This window comes from Ranitomeya variabilis, chromosome 4 (assembly GCF_051348905.1).
Source record: "Ranitomeya variabilis isolate aRanVar5 chromosome 4, aRanVar5.hap1, whole genome shotgun sequence".
Lineage (NCBI taxonomy): Eukaryota > Metazoa > Chordata > Amphibia > Anura > Dendrobatidae > Ranitomeya > Ranitomeya variabilis.
In genome coordinates, this window is record NC_135235.1 from 210,987,560 (window position 1) to 211,011,499 (window position 23,940).

General features: G+C 41.3%; 1 protein-coding gene across 1 annotated transcript; it reads right to left on the reverse strand.

Moving 5' to 3' along the window:
* Positions 1–1,935: 1,935 nt before the first annotated feature.
* Positions 1,936–13,746, reverse strand: APOE (apolipoprotein E). The gene is made up of 4 exons (XM_077259828.1): positions 13,637–13,746; positions 13,351–13,410; positions 13,015–13,165; positions 1,936–3,634 (listed from the first exon to the last, which is right to left on the reverse strand). The coding sequence occupies exons 2-4, from the start codon at positions 13,391–13,393 to the stop codon at positions 3,004–3,006; spliced, it is 825 nt and encodes a 274-aa protein (XP_077115943.1). The 5' UTR covers positions 13,394–13,410; positions 13,637–13,746; the 3' UTR covers positions 1,936–3,003.
* Between the last annotated feature and the right edge of the window lie 10,194 nt (positions 13,747–23,940).

Below are 23,940 nucleotides of genomic sequence, written 5' to 3' on the forward strand. Positions count from 1 at the left end.
AATATGCTTCAAGGTGAGTCAGGAGGCATCTGAACTCAATCCATAGTTGGCCCGTTCTGGTTGATTCCCCAATTTTCAATCAATGTGCGCGAGCATGCCAAAAAGGGTGTAGCACTAACTCAAGGAAGACAACTAAAAAGTAATAAATTAGGGAAACTTTTAAGTATAGTGGCCATGATGCTACAATAACGTTTGGAATAAGAGCTATAGCCAAAGGAGTTAGAAGAAGACCTCTTTGGACAACACAAAATTCTTGATGTCTAGGATAAAAGAAAAATGCAGGGATTCAAAAACCGCTAAAAATAATTCCACCATGTCATTTGTGATAAGGGTGTAGATACTTTGCTCTATTAGAAGTAGTTTGTATATTAGTGTGATATCATATGTTGGCCGATGGTCTTCATCTTCAGGAGTCCGTGTTTGCTTTCTCATTTGGAACATACTTACCATGGAGAATCTTGTCCACTTTTCTCTGGAAAGTTTTTTGCTCTCACTTAATATATATTTTATGGTTAACGATTACAGGGATTTGGATTTTCCAGGAATGTTTCCTTCATGGTCTATTCATAGGAGTTTCTAAACCTGGGACAGGAACCAATCAGTCCAAATTAGGTGCAGCGGCACTCACTGGTACACAGTTGTCCCAATTTTGCATTAAACCCTTATAATTGTGACCTTGCCTAGTCTCCATTTGGCCGAACTGGAGTACCATCACTTTGTGCGGGCTGTGCTCATGGAAAGGATGAGATACGAAGAGTATAAGCAAGGTTTCACACCAAGCCATTTCGACACAGGACCAGTAACCACTTGGTCTTTCACCTTGAGAACGGTGCCGAAACACATTGGTGTGAAACCTTGTTTATGCTCTCCAGTTATCATCCTTTTCGTGAGAGCAGCACACACATCGTGATAGTCTCCGTTTTGCCAAACTGTTATCTGGGTGATACTTTTCTCCATCCATGGGTCTGCAGCTACGACACATCAAGTGTTGTGTCCATACACAACCCTTATCAGTGACCGCTACCATCACCCTCACCCAAACCTGTTCCTTATGGTACTGCCCTATCTGTGCGCATTTTTCCCTTCCAGATCTTCCTTGGTATTCCCGTTTAGCTCATTTATGTGGAGCTGTAGCACCAGACTCGGTCACATTTATATGGACGTCACTATGGGGCTGTGGTGCATCAACAAGAATTACTGGAACCATACATAATATACATTGGGGTAGGGCATCATATCCATGAAAACCCCTGTAATGCAAAGGAGCATATGATCCTGTCATGTCGGACGCTGTTCATACCAGGGCGTTCGACAGTCAGCGGTAATTCCGCTTTTGTCCACTATGCGCTCAGTGGCGCCGGCTAGTTTTTATCTAGCTGGTCCGGGGTTAATTTAGCTGGTGCTTGGATTGGAAGCTGGGTCACGCCCACTGCCTTTAAATAGTTCTTCTGAACATTGGGCGTCGCCGATTATAGCTTCTGTCTTGTGCGTGGTTATCTCGGTCTGGAGTGGTGGTCTAGGAGAAGGAGTATCGTATCTGGTGGTGTATTTCCCTTTGTCTTATTTTCTCCTTCCTTTATTTGTATTTTTTTTGCCCTGTGCACTTATAGTGTATTCCTGTGTGACTGCGGCGTGGTGCATATTTTCCATTATCCTTGTCTGTGCTAACTGTGGGTATTGGTGTGTGGTCTCTTCACTGGGCGGTGTGTGGAGGTTTCAGCCTAGGGTTGAAACAGGAGACAGGGTGAGGATGGAGGCCCAGACATGCACACCATCAGTGTAAACTCTGGGAGAGTGTCAGTCAGGGTTTCCCACAGTTGAGGGAAATCGCAGGGGCTTGGGTTATTAGCTCTTGCCTACCTAGGCTTCCCGTGAGAGATCCATAGAGTTTTTCTTGGTAGTGCCAATATAGGAAGACCCTCTCCGCACAAAACATGTCAGCCGTTGTTTTTATTTTAAAAATATTGATCACAATTGGTAAAATCTCTATAATGTACAGCTGACAGGTATTATATAAGTAGCTCCTGGATAGTAGAAGCCATAAGAAGATATTACAAAAAAACACATAAAATAACGTAAAACAATATAAAGACACAAAGTAGTAATAAAGAAAAGCATTAGAAATACTATTTGGGTATGATGAAGTCCTGTACACGGTCGGAGATATCCAGGACACATAGTCATTGAGCTCAGCTTAGTCCACAAAAGTAGGTTCCAGAGGATGCGGTACTATCACTAATGGGGTTGTCCAAGGATTCTTTTAAAAAAATGAACAGATAAAATTAAAAAAAAAAATTAAACTTACCTGTTCAATCTCCTGTAGCTCCAGTGACAATGCTCTGGTGGTCCTCACTGATCTGTGTTTAGTTCCTGGCAGCAATGACATCACCTATATCCATCTGACCGCTGCAGCCAATCACTGGCCTCAGCGGTGATGACTGTGGGTATTCATTGGCTGTAGAAGTCCTCTGGATGTACATGATGTCACCATTGCAGGGAAGTAGAACACAGACCTGCAGGGACCACCCGAGTCATTGCTTGAGATTGAACAGTTGAGTATGTTTTTTCTTTTGATATATCAACTTTAAAAAAAAATCCTAAACAATGCAGTTAACACAATGAACTTAATCCTCATTTAGTTAGCAGTTTTTACTATTGTCCTCAAAGGTACCTAGATGGAGCTCCAGACCTTCACACTCTTGAAGTTGAAAAGCAATGTTCTCCTAGTTTCTTATCAAATATCTTCAGACCCTGGTCATGAAGGGCAATGACTCTGGACTTCAAGGTCTCCACATCTGGAGCGATTAGGAATGTAACTATTTTGCTGGTACATAGTGTCTTTGATGATGAATTTGGTGGGATTGCGGAAAATGTTGGCCTTGTATCTACAGCTTAATGCGGGCTGCAAGCTTTTAGTTCCAGGATTAGCAGCTATTCGCAGAACCGTTACATGTGGGAAACTATGAGTGTAGTGGTTCAAGTCCAAGAACATGGGTCAACATCTTATTGCTTTTTGTTCTGGAGACTCTTGGCTAGGTTTTGAAGCTGGTTACGGAGGTTGTCTATGGAAGGATTGAACCACTTTTTCATCTGGTCGGTCACCTTGTCTACACTGCTCTTCAGATCAGAGGCCATTTTCTTTACTTTGTTCTGGACGTCTTTGGCCACTGAGGCAAATCTATCCCGGAGTTGCTTTCCTTGTTCATCCATGACATCTTTCAGAGACTGAAGACGTTCCTCTCCCTTTTTCTTCAGGCTGGACACATAGGGTTCAATGTTTTTACGGAGGCTTTCTACCTTCTCCTGAGTGTTCTTGTTGAGGTCTTCCCCATACTGGCCGAGCTTTTGCTTAAGATCATCGCTATCTTTTGCAAGACGTTTCTTTAGCTTTTTCATGTACATACTGACTTTTCCTTGAACGTCTTCAATGTTCTGGTCGAACATGGAGCGCAAGTCTCCTGAGTATTGGATGGCCCGAGACTTGGTGTCTTCCATGTCGCTCTTGAGTTTATCAGCCAGAGCGGAGACCTCATCGTTAAACCTTTCCTGAGCATCCTGGGCCATGGGGCCAACCCTGCTCTTCAAGTCATCGGCGTAATTGCTTAGTTCTTCCATCGTGTCTTTGATAAGTCCACTAAAAAACAAAAAGTGTTATGCAAAGGAATTAATAAGGAACACAAGCACTAGTAGTAAAGTAGAGCGAAAGGTCAACAAGTCAAACAAACACATCGTGTATTTATGATGAGTCTTATGAGTTTATTACTTATAATGAACTTGCAAATCATCTATTATCTATCTAACCAAGAAGGAAGCACTCAAATGGATAAAAGCAAAAACCTTCTATTAGCCAAAACACAAAACACATGTTAGGGGTTGAGTTCCCGCCTCTGTACAGGGGGAATCTCGAACCATCTCCGCTGCGGTCTCCCATTCTTCTCCTGCCGCAGTGTAGTCTGCTCAGAGGAGACATTGGCCCCAGCGTCTCGCTCAGTCTGACTCTGTGCAGAGAGTTACTGCTGCCTTTCTAGCTTCTGCCATTGTAGCCAGTACTGGGCAGCGGCGAGCAGATGTGTTTGGGACTAAGTCCTGCTCTTCCCCTTCTGAGCATGCCCAGGGTAAGATCTCTCTTTGGAGATCAAGGGTCACATGCTTAGATACTGCAGCAAATCCCATGGGTCCTCTAGGAAGGTCCTGAAGGTGCTCAACTTATGTGGCAGCCTCCCATTGGTCCTTTCGGGAAGGTCCTGTACATGCTGCAGCTATAATAATAATAATCTTTATTTATATAGCGCCAACATATTCCGCAGCGCTTTACAGTTTAACAGTTTCAAACACAACAGTCATGGGTAACAATGTTAACAATACAGTAATAAAGCAAAATAAGACAAAATAAGACGAAATAAGATGACCCTGCTCGTGAGAGCTTACAATCTACAATGAGGTGGGGGATATACAAAGTACAGGTGTGTATTTACAATGATGTATTTACAATGATGGTCCGGCCATCTTCAGGGAGTGGGGGGTAGTTGGAGATAGTGTGTGAGTGAATGGGCTACACACACACAAACATAAAATGAGTTTGATTAGGGAACGTGATAGGCCGCTCTGAACAAATGTGTTTTGAGCGAGCGCCTAAAACTAGGCAAGTTGTGGATGGTCCTAATATCTTGGGGTAGAGCATTCCAGAGGATTGGCGCAGCACGGGAGAAGTCTTGGAGTCGGGAGTGGGAGGTACGGATTAGTGCAGAGGTTAGTCGAAAGTCGTTTGCAGAGCGCAGTGGTCGGCTAGGCCGATAGACAGAAATGAGGGAGGAGATGTAAGGGGGTGCCGCACTGTGGAGAGCTTTGTGGGTGAGAACAAGTACTTTGAATTGTATCCTGTAATGAATGGGCAGCCAGTGTAATGACTGGCGAAGAGCAGACACGTCCGAGTAACGATTAGCCAGATGGACAACCCTGGCTGCCGCATTAAGGATAGACTGGAGAGGGGAAAGTCGCGTGAGGGGGAGGCCAATTAATAGAGCGTTACAGTAGTCCAGATGGGAGTGGATTAGGGCGACAGTGAGAGTTTTTGTTGTCTCCATGGTGAGAAAAAGGCAGATTCTAGAGATGTTCTTTAGGTATAAGCGGCACGAGCGGGCAAGAGATTGTATGTGGGAGGTGAAGGAGAGATCATAGTCAAACATAACACCCAGACAGCGTGCCTGCTGCCGGGGTGTTATTATGGTGCCACCCACGGAGAGGGAAATGTCAGATTTAGGGAGGTTAGTAGAAGGCGGGAGCAGAAGAAGTTCAGTTTTGGAGAGGTTGAGTTTCAGATAGAGAGCGGACATGATGTCAGAGACTGCGGACAGACAGTCAGTGGCGTTCTGTAGTACAGCGGGGGTAAGGTCAGGGGATGACGTGTTTAGTTGTGTGTCATCAGCATAAAGATGGTACTGAAAGCCAAATCTGCTGATGGTCTGTCCAATTGGGGTTATGTAGAGAGAGAAGAGAAGGGGGCCAATGACTGAGCCCTGAGGTACCCCGACAGTGAGAGGAAGAGGAGATGAAGTGGAGCCGGAGAACTGAAAACTGAAGGAGTGTTCAGAAAGATAGGAAGAGAACCAGGAGAGAGCAGTGTCCTTAATGCCTAGTGACTGGAGCCTAGAGAGTAGGAGAGGGTGGTCAACCGTGTCAAAAGCTGCAGAAAGATCGAGGAGAATGAGCAGAGAGTGGTCACCATTACATTTTGCTGTCAGAAGGTCATTGGTCACCTTGATGAGTGCAGTTTCTGTCGAATGTAGGGGGCGGAACCCGGACTGTGAAGGGTCTAGGAGGGAATGAGTGGAGAGGTAACTGGTAAGGTGGGAGTATACTAGGCTCTCCAGGAGTTTTGAGATGAAGGGGAGATTGGAGACCGGTCTGTAGTTGTTTGTGCATGATGGGTCAAGGGTGGCTTTTTTTTAGTAATGGAGTAATGATAGAGTGTTTGAAAAAGGAGGGAAAAATGCCAGAGGAAAGGGAGAGATTAAAAATTGTAGTTAGGTGAGTTGTGACGACTGGAGAGAGAGACTGGAGGAGGTGTGAGGGAATGGGGTCGGTGGTGCATGTAGTCGGACGAGAAGAGGAGAGGAGCTTGGAGACTTCTTCTTCTGTGATGGGATCGAATGCAGAGAGTGAGCCAGGGCTGTTTCACTCTGTGTTTGGAGGTTCTGAGGGTGAGGGGAGCTACTTGGTCTAGGGTGCTTCTAAGAGTGTCATTGTAGTGATGTACAGCCAGATCAGGACAGGAAAAAGAAGAGATTGGGGACAGTGATGAGTGTAAGGAGTCTGAAAGTGTATGAGGGTTAATGGCTTGTAGATTTCTGAATGTGTGGTAGGTAGGAGAGTGCTGGGGTGGGCGGGTGAGTGTGAAGGAGAGAATGTTGTGGTCAGAGAGGGGAAGTGGTGAGTTATCTAGGTAAGAGATTGAACAGAGCCGGACAAAGACCAGGTCCAGGGTGTTACCGTCTTTGTGTGTTTCAGAGGTGGAGAGCTGTGAGAGGCCTTGGGAAGTGGTTAGTGATAGAAGCTGGGATGCAGATGTGGAAGTGGGGCTGTTAATGGGAATGTTGAAGTCTCCCAGGATAAGGGTTGGTAGTTCTGAGGACATGAAGTGCGGCAGCCAGGCTGAAAAGTGGTCCAGGAAGTGGGTGGGTGAGCCTGGGGGCCGGTATATGACCGCTACTCTAAGGGAGAGGGGACGGAAGAGCCTGATGGTGTGGACCTCAAAAGAAGGGAATGAAAGTGAAGGAACTGGGGGTATAACCTGGAACGTGCATTTGGGGGACAAAAGCATGCCGACTGCACCACCAGGTCTGTTTGTGGGTCTTGGGGAATGGGAGAATTGTAAGCCACCATGGGAAATGGCAGCAGGGGAGACAGTGTCCAGAGTCCAGTGTCAGAGTCCAGAGATAAAAGGTTCGCATGACCGCATGGCCATGCGCTAGTGTACATTTGAAAACGTGTGTGTGTTGATGAGTGCAAGTCGTTCTTTAAACATCCCCTCCCTTGTGTATGACTGTTCGCATAAGGTGGATGTCTGCTATCTAGCGCCCGGCTGAGCTATCAGCATTAAAACACACAATACAGCGTCTACTGCTGTGACCGCCAGTGCGGCGCCGCGCGCTATTAGAGCGCTTCCTTAACCCAAGTCTGGGTGGTTAGTGGCGTCCGCCAGTGTGGCACTGCTCGCACTCTTGTGCTCAAAACTACTATTTCAGTTATTCTCTAACACCCAATAGTCATGTCGAGCGCAAGTGGTCTAGACGAACTCAAATCCCGAGTCTTGGCATTGAATTCTGTGACTCCTTGCTTGGCTCTTTGTGCGGTACCGCGGCCCTGTGACTTAACAGAGTTCGCTTCCACCTCCATATAGCGCCACCATTTGCTAGCAGCAGGTTCTCTCCTGCACCGTGGACCCCGGACTGCGAATGTACCAAATATCATCTCACTATTTACTTGGTGCATTCCGCCAGTCCTAACAACACATCTATCTATCTTTGTTCTACCTATCTGTCAATCTATCCATTCACCTATCCATCCATTTATCTGTTCATCCATCTGTCTGTCTGTCTATTCATCAGTCCATCCTTCTAACAAACCACTTGTCCCTCCAACCATCTATCCACTCGTCTGTCCATCCATCTATTTTTTCATCAGTCTATCCATTCATACATGCATCTATCTATCTATCTATCTATCTATCTATCATCTATCTATTATCTATCTATTTATTATCTATCTATAATCTATTATCTATCTATCTATCCATCTATTATCTATCTATCTATTATCTATCTATATATCTATCTATCTATCCATCTATTATCTATCTATTTATCTATGTTCTATCTATCTATCAATCTATTATCTATCTATATTTCTATCCATCTATTATCTATCTATCTATTATCTATCTATATATCATCTAACTATCATCTATCCATCTATTATCTATCTATCTACCTATTATCCATCTATCATCTATCATCTATCTATATTTTATCTATCTATCTATCTATCTATCTATCATCTATTGTCTATCTATTTATCCATCTATCATCTATCTATCATCTTTTATCTATCTATCTATCATCTATTATCTATCTATCTATCTATCATCTATTATCTATCTATCTATCTATCTATCATCTATCTATTATCTATTTATTATTTATCTATCTATCTATATATCTATCTATCATCTATTATCTATCTACTATCTATTTATTAGCTATCTATTATCTATCTATCTATCTATCATCTATCTATTATCTATTTATCTATCTATCTATCTATCATCTATCTATTATCTATCATCTATTATCTATTTATTTTCTATCTATTATCTATCTATCTATCTATTATCTATCTACTATCTATTTATTATCTATCTAGTCTGACACTGTCAAAATATGAAAGTTGAGTTTCATCTTTGCAAGTTACTTTGGAACATGTTCTGACTGATCGGTTTGGGTGACATTCCATGTTCCTACAGATGAATTGCTGAGTCTGACTTTTAGTGTCCTGCAGGCAAACACCACAAACAACACTCCCCGCTCTCAGCAGTCAGTAGAGAATGTGCTTTATAGGGGACTGACAATATTCCAAAACAAGTATCCTGAATGAGTCACACAGACTTGCATCCAAATATTGCTTTAGATACTTATTTTTTCACCCCTTATTTCATGCACATTTTCATATTATTTAATTTATCTATTTATATATGTTGTTGAAGCTCTGTTACTTTAATACTAATTTTCTTCCATACATCTAGGGCAGCATTTATTATTTGATTTGGACCATTTTACAGGGGGTTGAGAGAATAGTGTGAGGCCGCAGGGCCACCATCATTGATTTATTAACCCCTGTAGTCACCACTAGGGGGAGCACATTGCATACTGAATATACAAGAATTGCAATGATAAAAGGGTGCGGTGCTAGAGGTGATTGAACGGTCTCTTTGCTCTTGGAGCGGCGTCGAGAGATTTCTAAAGTATATTTTATCTGAAATGCCGAAGTGTTCAACTTTTAATCTCTGCATGTAATATTTCAATTTGCTGACAGCAAGCAGAAGTATTGAAATTGCCTGCAATCGTGGTTTCAATTGTGCACCCACACAAACCGTGCTTTTTTCTAGCTGCCATTGAATGGAAACATCTGCAGGACTTGCTACAGTGTATCCAAGCCTCCTCCTATAACTGGATTTCATTTTCACTGACAGCAAGCAGAGATTTAGCAAATGTTAAAAAAAATTGGAAAATATTCATAAAATATATTACACAGTTTGGGAATTTATGACATATAACCAGAATAATCCAGTTATAATATTTTATATGTAATTATAGGGGGTAGCGGCAGATGTTCGAGAACCGTCAGGATAGAACATCATGTGCATTTTTTATCACCTGCCTTAAGGCTACTGTCACAGGCACAGGCTATGTCACCCAGGTCTACATGCCCCGTCCTGTCCTGCTCATTCCTACAAGCTCTCATTGCAATCGCTCATAAACTGCTGCACCCGGTGACATCTGCGCATGGCGCAGAGAGGAGGCGAGAAAGGACATGCATTAATTAAATCATATAAAAAGTTTTATGGAGATGATGAAATTCCAATATTAGAAATTAGTTTTTTTTTTTAAGGAACAGCGCCACCTTTGTCAGCAGGTTGTGTCTGGTATTGCATCACTTTACTGGGGTGGGCTGCAATGCCAAACGCAGTGTATGGGTAAATGTAGTGCTGTTTCTGATTTTAAATAATACCCTTTTTGCGATTTAATAAATCCCTTCCTATGTAACTATATAGATTGTGTATAGACATATTATTGCTAGAAATAAGATTTGTATTTATTTAGATATTTTTATTTATTAATTTACTTTAAGTTTTTTTATTTTATTTATTTTTATTTTTTCTAATTTATATATTTTTGTATTATTTTTTTGCTATTTAAATATTTTTTATTTATTTACTTTTTTAGTTTAAGCTTTGAGTGCTATTTATTTTTATTTATTTTTACTAACATATTTTTATATTATTATTTTTTTACCAGTTAAATAATTTTTATTTATTTACTTTAAGCTTTCAATGTTATTTATTTTTATTTATTTTTACGCATTTATATATTTTTATATTATTTTTTACTAGCTAAAATTTTTTTATTTATATACTTATTTACTTTAAGCTTTCAATGCTATTTATTTTTATTTATTTTTACGCATTTATATATTTTTATATTATTTTTTACTTTTTAAATAATTTGTATTTATTTACATACTTACTTTCAGCTTTGAATGTTATTTATTTTTATTTGTAATATTTTAGATATTTTTATATTATTATTTTTTACTATTTAAATATTTTTTATTTTTTTACTTATTTTAAATTTTTTTTAGTTTTTTACTATTTTAGATCTTTTTATAATTTTTGTTAGTATTAAATATTTTGATTCATGTACTTTGTTTTGAATTGCATTTATTTTTGTCTTTTTCACTATTTAAATAGTTTCATTTACTTATTCACTTTGAAATTTTTTTTTTCTATTTTATATATTTTTATATATTTTTCTACTATAAGTGTTGAATTTAATTTAATTTTTTTACTATTTAAATATTCTTATTTATTTACTTTAAGTTTTGAATTTTATTTATTTTTTATTATTTTATATATTTTTAATTATTTTTTTACTATTTAAATATATTAAGTCTACGTTCACATTTGCGGTCTGCGCCGCAGCGTCGGGCGCCGCAGCGTCGCCGCATGCGTCATGCGCCCCTATATTTAACATGGGGGCGCATGGACATGCGTCGCACTTGCGTTTTGCGCCGCATGCGTCCCTGCGGCGCCCGCGTCCGGGCGCAGAGGACGCAGCAAGTTGCATTTTTGCTGCGTCCAAAATCAATCAAAAAAAGGACGCATGCGGCGCAAAACGCAGCGTTGTGCATGCGTTTTGCTGCGTTTTTGTTTGCGTTGTGCGTTGCGGCGCCGACGCTGCGGCGCACAACGCAAATGTGAACGTAGCCTAAGGCTAGGTTCACATTGAGTTAGGGCAATCCGTTTAGCGCTAGCGCTAGCGGATTGCGCTAACGCAATGTATTTTTATGGATCGCGTTTGTGGGTCGCGTTAACGTCCCCGCTCTCGCAGATCCCCGATCTGCGAGAGCGGGGAACGGACCTCGGGCGCGCCGCGGACGCTGCAAGCAGCGTCCGAGGCGCGTCACAGAAGAACGGCACATCACTAGCGCGAGCCGAAAAAGGCACGCGCTAGTGATGCGCTGCTGGCGAAATTAACATTGCTGTCAATGGGTGCGCTAACGGACCCGTTGCACGGCGTTAATTGCGACATTTTCGCCGTGCAACGCTGTCCGTTAGCGATCACCCATTAACGCAATGTGAACCCAGCCTTATTGTATTTATTTTATTTTATTTTTTATTTTATTTATTTTTATTTTTTATTATTTGTTTTTTACTTTCAACTTTGAAAATAAATTAGGAATCATCTCCTAAAGACAAAAAAAAACTTGTTTATAGAGTATTTAATTTAATTAAAGGTTTAGATGTTTTTCCATCCTTTAAAAATCAGGTCAGTGGTTGTAAATTGCGTGAATTTTTGCAGCTAAAATTGGGTTTCTCATTGGCTCATAATAGCTGTACATTTTGCAATAGCTGAATGATCTCTGCATGGAGTAGAATGTCAGACACCCAACCAGGCACCCTTAGTAAAAGGATGTCAAGCACTCTCCCTTTGATGTGGGCTCCGGCAGTGAGCCCACATCTTTCTGGCACATGTCAGCTCTTTTGAACAGCTGACATGTGCCGCTAACAGCCACGGGAGGAATAACAATCCACCCGCGGCTGTTAAGCCATTAAATGCCACTGTCAAACTCTGACAGCGGCATTTAACACGCGCTTTCGGCAAATGCCAGAAATCCCTCCCATCGGTGGCCGGCGCTTGTAGCAAGTCAGCATTTCTGCTACATACAGGCAATCTGATCATTGCCTGTATGTAGCTGTGCTGATCGAGTTGTGCCAGCTTCTAGTTTCCCATGGAGACTATTGAAGCATGCTAAAAGTTTTAAAAAACTGTTTTTAAAAATATAAATAATATAAAAATATAAAAGTTCAAATCACCCCTCTTTGCCCCACTCAAAATAAAGCAATACATTTTTTTTAAACATACACATATTTGGTATCTCCGCATTCAGAATCACCCGAATCTATCATTAAAAAAACAAGCAAACAAGATCGCTAAACGGCGTAATAATAAGAAAAAGTAAAAATGACAAAATTACGTATTTTTGGTTGTCACGACATTGCATTAAAATGCAATAACAGTCGATCAAAAGATCATATCTGCACCAAAATGGTATCATTAAAAATGTCAGCTCAGCACGCAAAAAAAAAAGCCCTCACCCTACCCGAGATCACGAAAAATGGAGACGCTACGGGTATCGGAAAATGGCACCATTGGTTTTTTTTTAACAAACTTTGGAATTTTTTTTCACCACTTAGATAAAAAAGAACCTAGACATGTTTGGTGTCTATGAACTCATAGTAATGACCTAGAGAATCATAATGGCAGGTCAGTTTTAGCATTTAGTGAACCTAGCAAAAAAGCCAAACAAAAAACAAGTGTGGCATTGCACTTTTTTTGCAATTTCACCACACTTGGAATTTTTTTTCCCATTTTCCAGTACACATTATGTTAAAACCAATGGTGTCGTTCAAAAGAACAACTCATCCTGCAAAAAAACAAGCCCTCACATAGCCATATTGACGGAAAAAATAAAAAAGTTATGGCTTTGGGAAGAAGGGCAGCAAAAAATGAAAACGCAAAAATGAAAATACCTCCGGCCATGAAGGTGTTTAATCCTTATCCACCCCTGGGGTATTAGGTTACTAAGTCATAAAACCCAGTCTAATGCTTGATTTTACTAATACATTGCACATTACCACCACCATAACTTCAATTCTTCTTTTGTCATACTACTCACTCAAGTTCCTTGCCAATCTCAGAATCTCTCATCTTTAATGAGGCTTCATCTGCGGCTTCTTCCACTTTGTTCAGGGTCTGCCAAAAGCTGTCCAGGGCAGACTCCCATTTTGTCTGGGGTGCATCCTTAAAAAGTGATCGGGCCTGGGCTCCTGTGGGAATAAGATTAGTGAGTGGTGTCCAAGCCTAGAGGTCATAGTGATGCTAGAGTATGAGGATAATATTTGAGTCAGTGGTATGGCTTCAGTAGTTGGGCCACCATTGGTGAGTAGCACCACCATTAATTTACTCCATACCACTAAGGCCCACCAATATCATCAAGCATTATATAAATTACCTGCCAGGAGCCCAATGGTCAACAGTACAAATGTCCACATCATGGTTCTCCTATAGGATCCTAGAAGAGAAAATGGATATTGAATACGATGACAGGACAGCCTCAATCCTCCAAGAAGCTTCTACGTTCCTCTCGTAGACTCTTTCCTAAAAATACCCAAGTTCAAGAAAAGTCCGAAATCATAAAGTTGACTTACTGGTCTTCATCTATCGATACCAACCATATAAGACTAACTATTCCTACTTCCCCCACTACCACCATCACCACCACCATTAATCCTTCTTACCTTCTCAGTAGCAACTGCTCCCCCACTCTTCGTCTGCCTTTATATAAGCTGCCGGCTGTGAGTCGTAATGGTTGCACTATTGCACCTTGAAGCTGGAGGCAGACACATGATCAGCATTAGGTTGGAGGGGGCGAAGTCTAATGAGCAATCTACTCTCTGTACAGGGTTAACCCTAAGATAGCCGAAAAGTGACAGAATGGGAAGTAATGAATATAGGCCAGATGTTGCAATAAGTCATCCCAGCACCAGTCAGGATCAGCTGGTGCCTGCATGCTCAGTGGTGCTTGAAAGTTTGTGAACTCTTCAGAATTTTTTTTTCAGATTTCTGCTTAAATTTGACCTAATACTTCATTATCTGATGAAAATTACATCATTTCACACAAGTTCTAAAAGTAGATAAAGAACCAACTCAAACAAATGGGTCAAAAATATTAGATTTTGTCTTTTTTTTTAATAAAAAATGATCCATTATGGCACGTCTGTGAGTGGCAAAAGTATGTGAACCTTTGATTTCAGTATCAGTTTTCACCTCCATGTGCAGAAATTGCTACATCTAACTGTTTCTGCTAATTGCTGATTAGTCTTGCACATTGGCTTGAAGGAATTTTAGCCCATTCCTCGCTACAAAACAGCTTCCATGGTATTATGCTGGTAGATTTTTCCCCATGAACCTGTCACTTTGGGTCAACTGTGGCAAAGAAATGTATCCAGCAGTGGGATCCTCTTCTAAAAATTGGATATGTTTTCCTTTCCATAATTGATCTCTAGAAAACCGAACAACAAAAGATTGTGGAAGCTGTTTTGTAGTGAGGAATGAGCTAAAATTCAGTGGGGAAAATAAGTATTTGATACACTTCCGGTTTGGCAAGTTTTCCCACCTACAAAGAATAGAGAGATCTGTAATTTTTATCATAGGTACACTTCACCTATGAGAGACAGAATCTAAAAATAAAAAACAGGAAATCACATTGTACGATTTTTACATAATTAATTTGCATTTTATTGCATAAAATAAGAATGTGATACAATGGAAAAACAGAACTTTAATATTTAGTACATAAACCTTTGTTTGCAATTACAGAGGTCAAACATTTCCTGTAGAAATGCAAACTACAAGGAATTGGTGGAATGGACGAGTTCCTAAATATGGTTTAATTAAGATTTATTAAAGGAGTCTATGTCATTCTTTCAATTAAGGACTTTATTCTGGGTGTCTGTGTTTTTATACAGCATGACAATGGGGTTAGTAATGGGGGCGTCTTATTGACACCTCTCCATTACTAACTTCGGGCTTGATGTCACCTGACAATGCAAAGGTGACATTACCCTCCCAACTATCACCCCACTTGCCACCGCTACAGGGCAAGTGGGAAGAGTGAAGCTAAGTGCCAGAAATGGTGCATCTTAGAGATGCGCCTTTTCTGGGGTGGCTAAGAGCTGATGTTTTTAGCCTGGGGGCCAGTATCCATGGCCCCTTCCTAGGCTATTAATATCAGCCCACAGCTGTCAGCATAGCCTTTGCTGGTTATTAATTATATAGGGACCCTAAGTTATTTTTTTAGGGTCCCCCATGTTAAGAGTAAAGGCTAAGTATACATTTGTGGTCTGATATTAATAGCCTGGGAAGCTCCATGGGTATTACCCCCTTCCCAGGCTATAAACATCGGCTCGCAGTCGTCGGCTTTCCCTGTGCTGGTTAAGAAAATTACGCGGGAGCCAACACCATTTTTTTCCAAAAAATAATCTTTTATTAAATACATGTACAGAAAGCTGCACACACACACTGTACTGATTCTATTTGTCATAGACATCTCTATATCTATCTATTCTATGTACATATACTGTGTGTAATCCATCTATTCTATCCTGTTGGCTCCTGCAATGATTTTACAGTACGCAGCAGATGAATTGCCAGCTTTTCTTCTATGTATCTATGTAACATAACTACATATATATATATATATGTGTGTGTGTCACTGACATCTATATATCTATGTATTCTATGTGTATATATCTATTCTATCTATTCTATTCTAACCTGTCAGTGTGATTTTACTGTACCTGCATATGAATTGCCGGCTTTTCCAAGGAGATTGGTGTGTAAAAATCAAAAAATCAGACTGCACTCTCATGGTCCGAGTGACGTGTGATTTTTTTCTCGCACCCATTGACTTCTATTGTGGATGCGATCTGATTAGGAAGGAGGAATGAGCCCTTACCCCAGGTCTCCCAAGAGGATGTGACCCGCTCGGGCACCTTGGTAATGAGACACCTTTTTATGGGCCATCAGTTGAACTATTATTTGTCACTACGTGGCATGATTGCTTTCTAATTACTGATTGATTTCAGCTGGTGTCAGGAATTTTATGGCTTTTTACATGTCTCTTGCTTCACGCGTTCAACACTTTTTCCTTGCGCCATTTCTCATTATTACACATAATTTCTGGACATCTGTGGTTGGATTTCTTTGCCTGTATGGATTGGATGTGTTGTTTCCGACATTTGGTGAGAATTTCATATCAGTAGCACCTTTAGAAATATATTTACTTAGAAAATTGGTGAATTGGTGGAGCCTGACTCTATTCAATGCCTGAAAATTCTCAATTTACATGCGTGGGTTTGCCTCTAGGAGACAATTACAGGGCAGTGTACTATAAGGACCACACATTCATGCTGCTTACAAAACAGACATGGAGGTCACTGGGAATAATCAAGAATGGCTACTCCCCATTCTTTCATTCTGTGGAGATAACTGATCATTCATTATCAAAATTCACAATTCACGTGTGAAATCTGTCTTCAGTGAAAACAGATTGTCCCATTACTGAGATAGGAGATGACAGTTGGTGCTCATAAAGTTCTATGGAGAACCGTAACTGCCATTTCAGGAGAGGAAGGTCTGTCTCTGCCTCTGGCTCCTCCCCTCTCCATAGAACCTCATAAGCACCAACTGTCATCTCTGTTGTGAATTCCGCTCTTGGGCTCCCTCCGGTGGTTGTAAGTGGCATTTTTGCGAGTTCTGCTCTTGGGCTCCCTCCGGTGGTTTTAAGTGGTACTGCTGCTCCTTGGATTTAGTAGTCAGCAGCTGCTTCCACTGATTGTCTTTCTGGCTCGACTATTTAGCCTGGTTCTATCCTTCAGCCTGTGGCAGTTGTCAATGGTTCCTGGTTGAATTCACATCTCTGCTTGGATTTCCCTGATATTCTGACCAGTTCAGCAAAGATAAGTCCTTGCTTTGTTCTTTTGCAGTCCACTTGTTGTGGACTTAATCTTTCTGCACTTTCTATGTTTTTTCTAGTCCAGCTTGTCAGTATGGATTTATTCAGTTAAGCTGGAAGCTCTGGGAAGCAGATTTACCTTCCACACCTTTAGTCAGGTGTGGAGATTTTTGTAATCTCTGTGGTGGATTTTTCTAGTTTTTAATACTGACCGCACAGTATTCTTTCATGTTCTATTTATCTAGTTAGACTGGCCTCCTTTGCTACATCCTGGTTTCATTCTGCGTATGTCATTTCCCTCTCCACTCACAGTCAATATTTGTGGGGGGCTGTCCTATCCTTTGGGGATTTTCTCTGAGGCAAGATAGCTTTCCTGTTTCTATCTTTAGGGGTAGTTACAGTTAGTCCTCCGGCTGTGACGAGGTGTCTAGGGAGTGACAGGAACATCCCACGGCTACTTCTAGTGTTGTGTTAAGCTCAGGAACTGCGGTCACTACAGGTACCACCTCCTCCAGAGCAAGTCCCATGTTGCTCCTAAACCACCAGCTCATAACACATCTCCTATCTCAGTCATTTGATTATCTGTCTTCACTGGATATAGATTTTACCAATGATTTAAGAGTAAAAGTTCAGTCCAGGGAGGAGAAGGAATATTTCTCTGATGAGATGTATTACAAAGCTTCTTATTTTCATGTGTACTATCGATTTATTAAATAAAAATTAAAACAATGGTGAGTCTTTAAGAAAGAGATGTATTACCACACTGGGAGTCTTCACTGCCGAAATGTGTGGGAAATGCAAAACTAAATATACCCTAAAGTAATGCAATAATATGTAATAGACCCAGAATCCGAGTTCCAGGGATCATCTGCAGATCAGACAGATGTTTGTGAATAATAATACTTGGAATTTGCTTTGACTGGTATTTAGTATTCAGACAGCTGCAACATTTGTACTACAGACATGAAAACAGCGCTGAGAAGCGACAGTGCAAACCAGTGAGCCACCGTACTGCCCATGCTTACTTGTTACCATCCATAATTGTCCCCTATTACAGGTGGAATTAGCAGCAGTCAGACATCTCTGACATCACCTATCCAGAAAGGACTGGAACTATATCCTGCAGTGTTCACTAGTTTTCCCCCCTGCAGGCTGTATCTCTAATTTTCAGTTGACTCTGAGCTAGTAGGTAAAGACATAGCACAGTGATACCTGCTCTCCTATGTAGCACATGTTGAGAAACGGCAGCAGCATGGAGGACATTATACAACAGTATTGAGCAGTGTAGCTGTGAATCCAGTACTAGGATTAGATAAACCCTTACTAGAAAGCTGTAACTTGATCTTTCTATATCTCTTCTTCATTCCATCCTCCTCCCCTTCCATAGACTTCTGTAAGAAACAGTAATCTGATCTCTCAGTGAACTGGATTTTTTTTTTCTTTTTTTTTAACCAAGGCATACTATAGCAGTTTCTCAGAGTGAATGATGAGTAATGTAGGCAGGGAGAACAGAGAAAAAATGTCTCATAAATTGAGATAGAAGCAGATTTCTCTGATAAGATATATTGCAAAATTTTCTTATATTGATTTGATTTATTAAAAAGTTGAAACAATGGCGACTATTTAAAATTAATTTTCTAAAGAATCGTACAATGTATTGAATGCAAAAGTGATCGAAAATCGACTGGGGCTGTGTAACAAAAGGAATTTCCCCCCTTAGTGGTTCGGTCATAATGATATATATAAATACTAGCTGAAGAGACCGGCGTTGCCTGGGCATAGTAAATATCTGTGGTTAGTTATAGCACCTCACTTCTCTTATTTTCCCATCACGCCTCTCATTTTCCCCCTCACATCTTTCATTTTCCCCCTCACATCTCTCATTTTCTCCCTCACACCTCTCATTTTCCCCCTCACTCCTCTTATTTTCCCCTTCACTCCTCTCATTGCCCCCTAACACTTGTCATTTCGACCTCACATCTGTCATTTTCCGATCACTCCACTATTTTCCCTCACTCCTCTCATTTTGCACTCACACCTTTTCATTTTCACCTCACACCTCTCATTTTCACCTCAGTATATACATGTTTGTCATCTCCCTTATATATAGTATACACCTGTATGTCATCTCCTGTATATAGTATATACCTGTATGTCATCTCCCCTGTATATAGTATATACCTGCTGTGTGTCATCTCCCCTGTATATAGTATATACGTGTATGTCATCTCCTCCTATATATAGTATATACCTGTATGTAATCTCTTCCTGTATATAGTATTTACCTGTGTGTCATCTCACCTATATATAGTATATATCTGTGTGTCATCTCCTCCTGTATATAGTATATACCTGTATGTCATCTCCTCCTATACATAGCACATACCTGTATGTCATCTCCTCCTGTATATACTATATACCTGTAGGTAATCTGCTCCTGTATATAGTATATACCTGTGTGTCATCTCCTCCTGTATATAGTATATACCTGTATGTCATCTCCTCCTGTATGTAGTATGTACCTGTATGTCATCTCCTCCTGTATATAGTATATACCTGTGTGTCATCTCTCCTGTATATAGTATATATCTGTGTGTCATCTCCTCCTGTATATAGTATATACCTGTGTGTCATCTCCCCTATAAATAGTATATACCTGTGTGTCATCTCCTCCTGTATATAGTATATATCTGTATGTCATCTCCTCCTGTATTAGACCTCGTTCACACGTTATTTGGTCAGTATTTTTACCTCAGTATTTGTAAGCTAAATTGGCAGCCTGATAAATCCCCAGCCAACAGTAAGCCCACCCCCTGACAGTATATATTAGCTCACACATACACATAATAGACTGGTCATGTGACTGACAGCTGCCGGATTCCTATATGGTACATTTGTTGCTCTTGTAGTTTGTCTGCTTATTAATCAGATTTTTATTTTTGAAGGATAATACCAGACTTGTGTGTGTTTTAGGGCGAGTTTCGTGTGTCAAGTTGTGTGTGTTGAGTTGCGTGTGGCGACATGAATGTAGCGACTTTTGTGAGATGAGTTTTGTGTGGCGACATGCGTGTAGCAACTTTTTGTGTGTCGAGTTGCATGTGACAGGTTAGTGTAGCAAGTTGTGTGCAGCAAGTTTTGCGCATGGCGAGTTTTGCGCGTGGCGAGTTTTATGTGTGGTGCCTTTTGAGTATGTGCAAGTTTTGTGTGAGGCAACTTTTGCATGTGTTGCAACTTTTGTGCATGTGGCAATTTTTCCGCGTGTGCAAGTTTTGTGTGTGGCGAGTTTTCCATGAGGTGAGTTTTGCACGTGTGGCGAGTTTTGCATGTGGAGAGTTTTGCGCGTGGCGAGTTTTGAGCGGCGACTTTTGTGTTTCCACTTTTATGTGGCGAGGTTGGTGTATGTGTGGTGAAATGTGCGCTGAGGGTGGTATATGTGTTCGAGCACGTGGTAGTGTGTGGCGCATTTTGTGTGTGTGTTCATATCCCCGTGGTGGTGTGGTGATTATCCCATGTCGGGGCCCCACCTTAGCAACTGTACAGTATATACTCTTTGGCGCCATCGCTCTCATTCTTTAAGTCCCCCTTGTTCACATCTGGCAGCTGTTAATTTGCCTCCAACACTTTTCCTTTCACTTTTTCCCCATTATGTAGATAGGGGCAAAATTGTTTGGTGAATTGGAAAGCGCGGGGTTAAAATTTCACCTCACAACATAGCTTTGATGCTCTCGGGGTCCAGACGTGTGACTGTGCAAAATTTTGTGCCTGTAGCTGCGACGCCTCCAACACTTTTCCTTTCACTTTTTCCCCATTATGTAGATAGGGGCAAAATTGTTTGGTGAATTGGAAAGCGCGGGGTTAAAATTTCACCTCACAACATAGCCTATGACGCTCTCGGGGTCCAGACGTGTGACTGTGCAAAATTTTGTGGCTGTAGCTGCGACGGTTCAGATGCCAATCCCGGACATACACACATACATACATACATACACACATTCAGCTTTATATATTTTATATATATATATATATATATATATATATATATATATATATATATATATATATATATATATATATAAATATATATATATATATATATATATATATATATATATTATTTTGCCCGAGGGTGCAAATGATTGTTGGCGTGGTCGTGTGTCAGACCCATACTGATCAGATATTGATCCCCTACCCTTAAGTCAAGAGTGGAGAAACATCTACAAGACTTGTAGACATTTTGGTAACCCTCCACTTATGAACATTATCATTAGCTAATGTGAGAGAGGCCTTTAGATGCTTAGACGTTACCTTGAGTTCCTTTGTGACCTGGCGTATGATTATATGCCTTGCTCTTGGAGTGATGTGAGATCTTCCACCATTCTTCCAAGAATGCCATAAAAACATAGAATAACCCAGACGTCTGGGGAACTGTAGGGTTCACTTTCTTGAGATAAGGTCTGGAAAAACAAGGAAGTTGTGGTTTTTTCATCAGACACGAAGAACATTTCTTAATCAGGGGATAGACTTCGGTGTGCTGCTGTCCACATGCTGGAAAAATGAGAATGTCCATTATCATCGCACAGATGGAACCACATCCACTTACTGCAGCTTTTTATAGGGCCAAAACCAAGACCGTGATGAGAATTGCTACAGGGCAAATGGTACAGAAAGTGCTGAGAACGCGTCATGGGGTGATCAAGTCTGGGATCTGCCTTAGTTCAGAGGATCTTGTCTTGGGTCTGTATTAGTTAAAGGATCTGGTCTGACATTGATATTTGTTTACTGGATCCGTGGTTGGTATTTATTCCGGTGTATATAAGTTTAGAGGGTCTTTATACATTTTAGGGTGGGATAAGGGGCTGATGTGTATTATATTTGTTTTCCATTCCACATGTTGGAGTGAGCAGAACATAACCGAAACATTTTGTTTCATTTGTCACTTTAGGATCCCTGATTCTCTTCTGAGAAGTTCTAGGATTTTCTCACTTCTTGCAGTAAACATTATCAGAAGAAGAGGATTGCAAAAACCAACCCGCAGGGTTATTACTTTTGTAAAGAATGTAACCTTCCCGCTGACTCAGAGGCTACGCCGAGGTTTCCATTCTGCTACTTTGAAATAGTTGCTGAATGCAGAACTTTGCTATCATGTGGCATAGAGGATAACTCAATACAGGTACGGCACAAACACGAAATCAATTGAAAAGATTTAAAAAATGCCAGAGGGAGTAGACCGGAAAATAGACCTTAGGGCGAGACTGGCAGCCAGGTGCGTTCGGCATTGGCCATAAACTTTGCTTAGAGCCAGGGACTCTCCTCTATGGCGTCCATGTGGTCTAAAAGGATGTTTGTCCATGTGGTCTAAAAGGATGTTCGTCATGTGGTCTAAAAGGACAGTCGTCCAGGTGGTCTAAAAGGACAATCGTCCAGGTGGTCTAAAAGGACAGTGGTCCAGGTGGTCTAAAAGGACAATTGTCCAGGTGGTCTAAAATGAAATTCATCCAGGTGGTCTAAAAGGACATATAGTGAGTCATCTTCATGAAATCTCCCCTTTTAATATAATTTTTAATATTCACGTCTGTCAATTCATGCTGCCCAAACCAGGGGTGGGATGAACCGGAGCCTGATGGCACAATTGCTGCCAGGTATGTTGTTCTATGAGCTATGAGAAACCCTGTGCCACCACTGGTTCACAGTAGTAACACCCATTACTAGTATAATGACAGCCAGAGAAAGCAGTCCAAGACCTCGTACCCCCTCCCATATAGGCAGTGTTCTTACGTCCAGGGGTTCCCATTTTACCCCCATTCAGTATTCTCACATCAGGAATATTGCTTCTATTTTTTCCTCTTATTTTCTCTTTAGAATTTTCTATATTTTTTAGCATAAATTTGACCTAAAACCACATCAGATTTTCACACAAGTCCTACAATTGCTAAATATTAGATTATAAGCGATGTAGTTACTAGAGTCCAATGGGCCCTGGTATAAACTTTGGACATGCCTCCCAACCGAACATGTTGGCCAGCCATATAGGCTCTTGTAGCATACTAAATCATATAAACACATACGTGTTGCCTCCCCTGATTATATAGCAATGTCGCACATCCTGATATATATGTCCCCCATCCTGGGCCCCTTTCTGGTATATACATCATCCATCCCTGGTCACTTCCCGGTATATGTCTCTAAATCTGGGCCCTCTCCTGGTATACATATCCCTTATCCTGAGCCCCATACTGGTATATACAGTATGTCTCTTATTCTGGGACCCATCCTGATATATTGTGTATATACACTGCACAGTACCACTGCTCCTGTCCTGTATATATACACTGCACAGTACCACTCCTCCTGTCCTGTATATCAGGGCCGGACTAGCCATCGGGCAGTTCTGGCAAATGCCAGAACGACCGGTCCCTGTAGTGGGCCGCTCGATCTTTTGCCCTCCTTCATGCCGTCAGCTCCTGCAGTCAGAAGCGATCGAGCTGCCCTGCTCTATTAAAATCACTGCCGCCACACAGGATGAAGTTTGCGGCTGCCCTCTGATGTCCTGATCACCAGCTACAGTGAGGTAACACAGGCAGGGGGAGGGGGGGGGGACGCGCTCTTCTCTTCTGTGCTGCTCAGACTCTGCCACTTACTGCAGCTGGTGATCAGGACATCAGACCGCCCCTTCCTCCTATCCAGCGCGGTGGCAGGGACAGAAAAGATTTAGGAGCTGCTGATAAACGAGTGTCCTGAGCAGAAGTACAGAAAGCCCCGGAGATTTACCTAGGAGAAAAGAAGCTGTTGAAAGGCAAGCATTAATAGAATTAAGAAGAAAAAAAAAAGCTGTGTCCTCTCTGCTCCCACACCACTAAGGCTATGTTTCCACGGTCGGAATTAGCAGCACTTTGGACGCAGCTCCGTCCTAAGCGCTGCTGGCTTCTGTACGTGCGGTGATTCCGCATGTGTTCATAGAACCGTGCGGAATCACCGCATCCTATACATTGGACTGTGCTATTTATCTTGCAGAGACTGAGCGTCTCCACAAGATAAATAGACGTGCTGCGGTCTGGAAAGAAGCCCCGCATGTCCATTTACATAGGG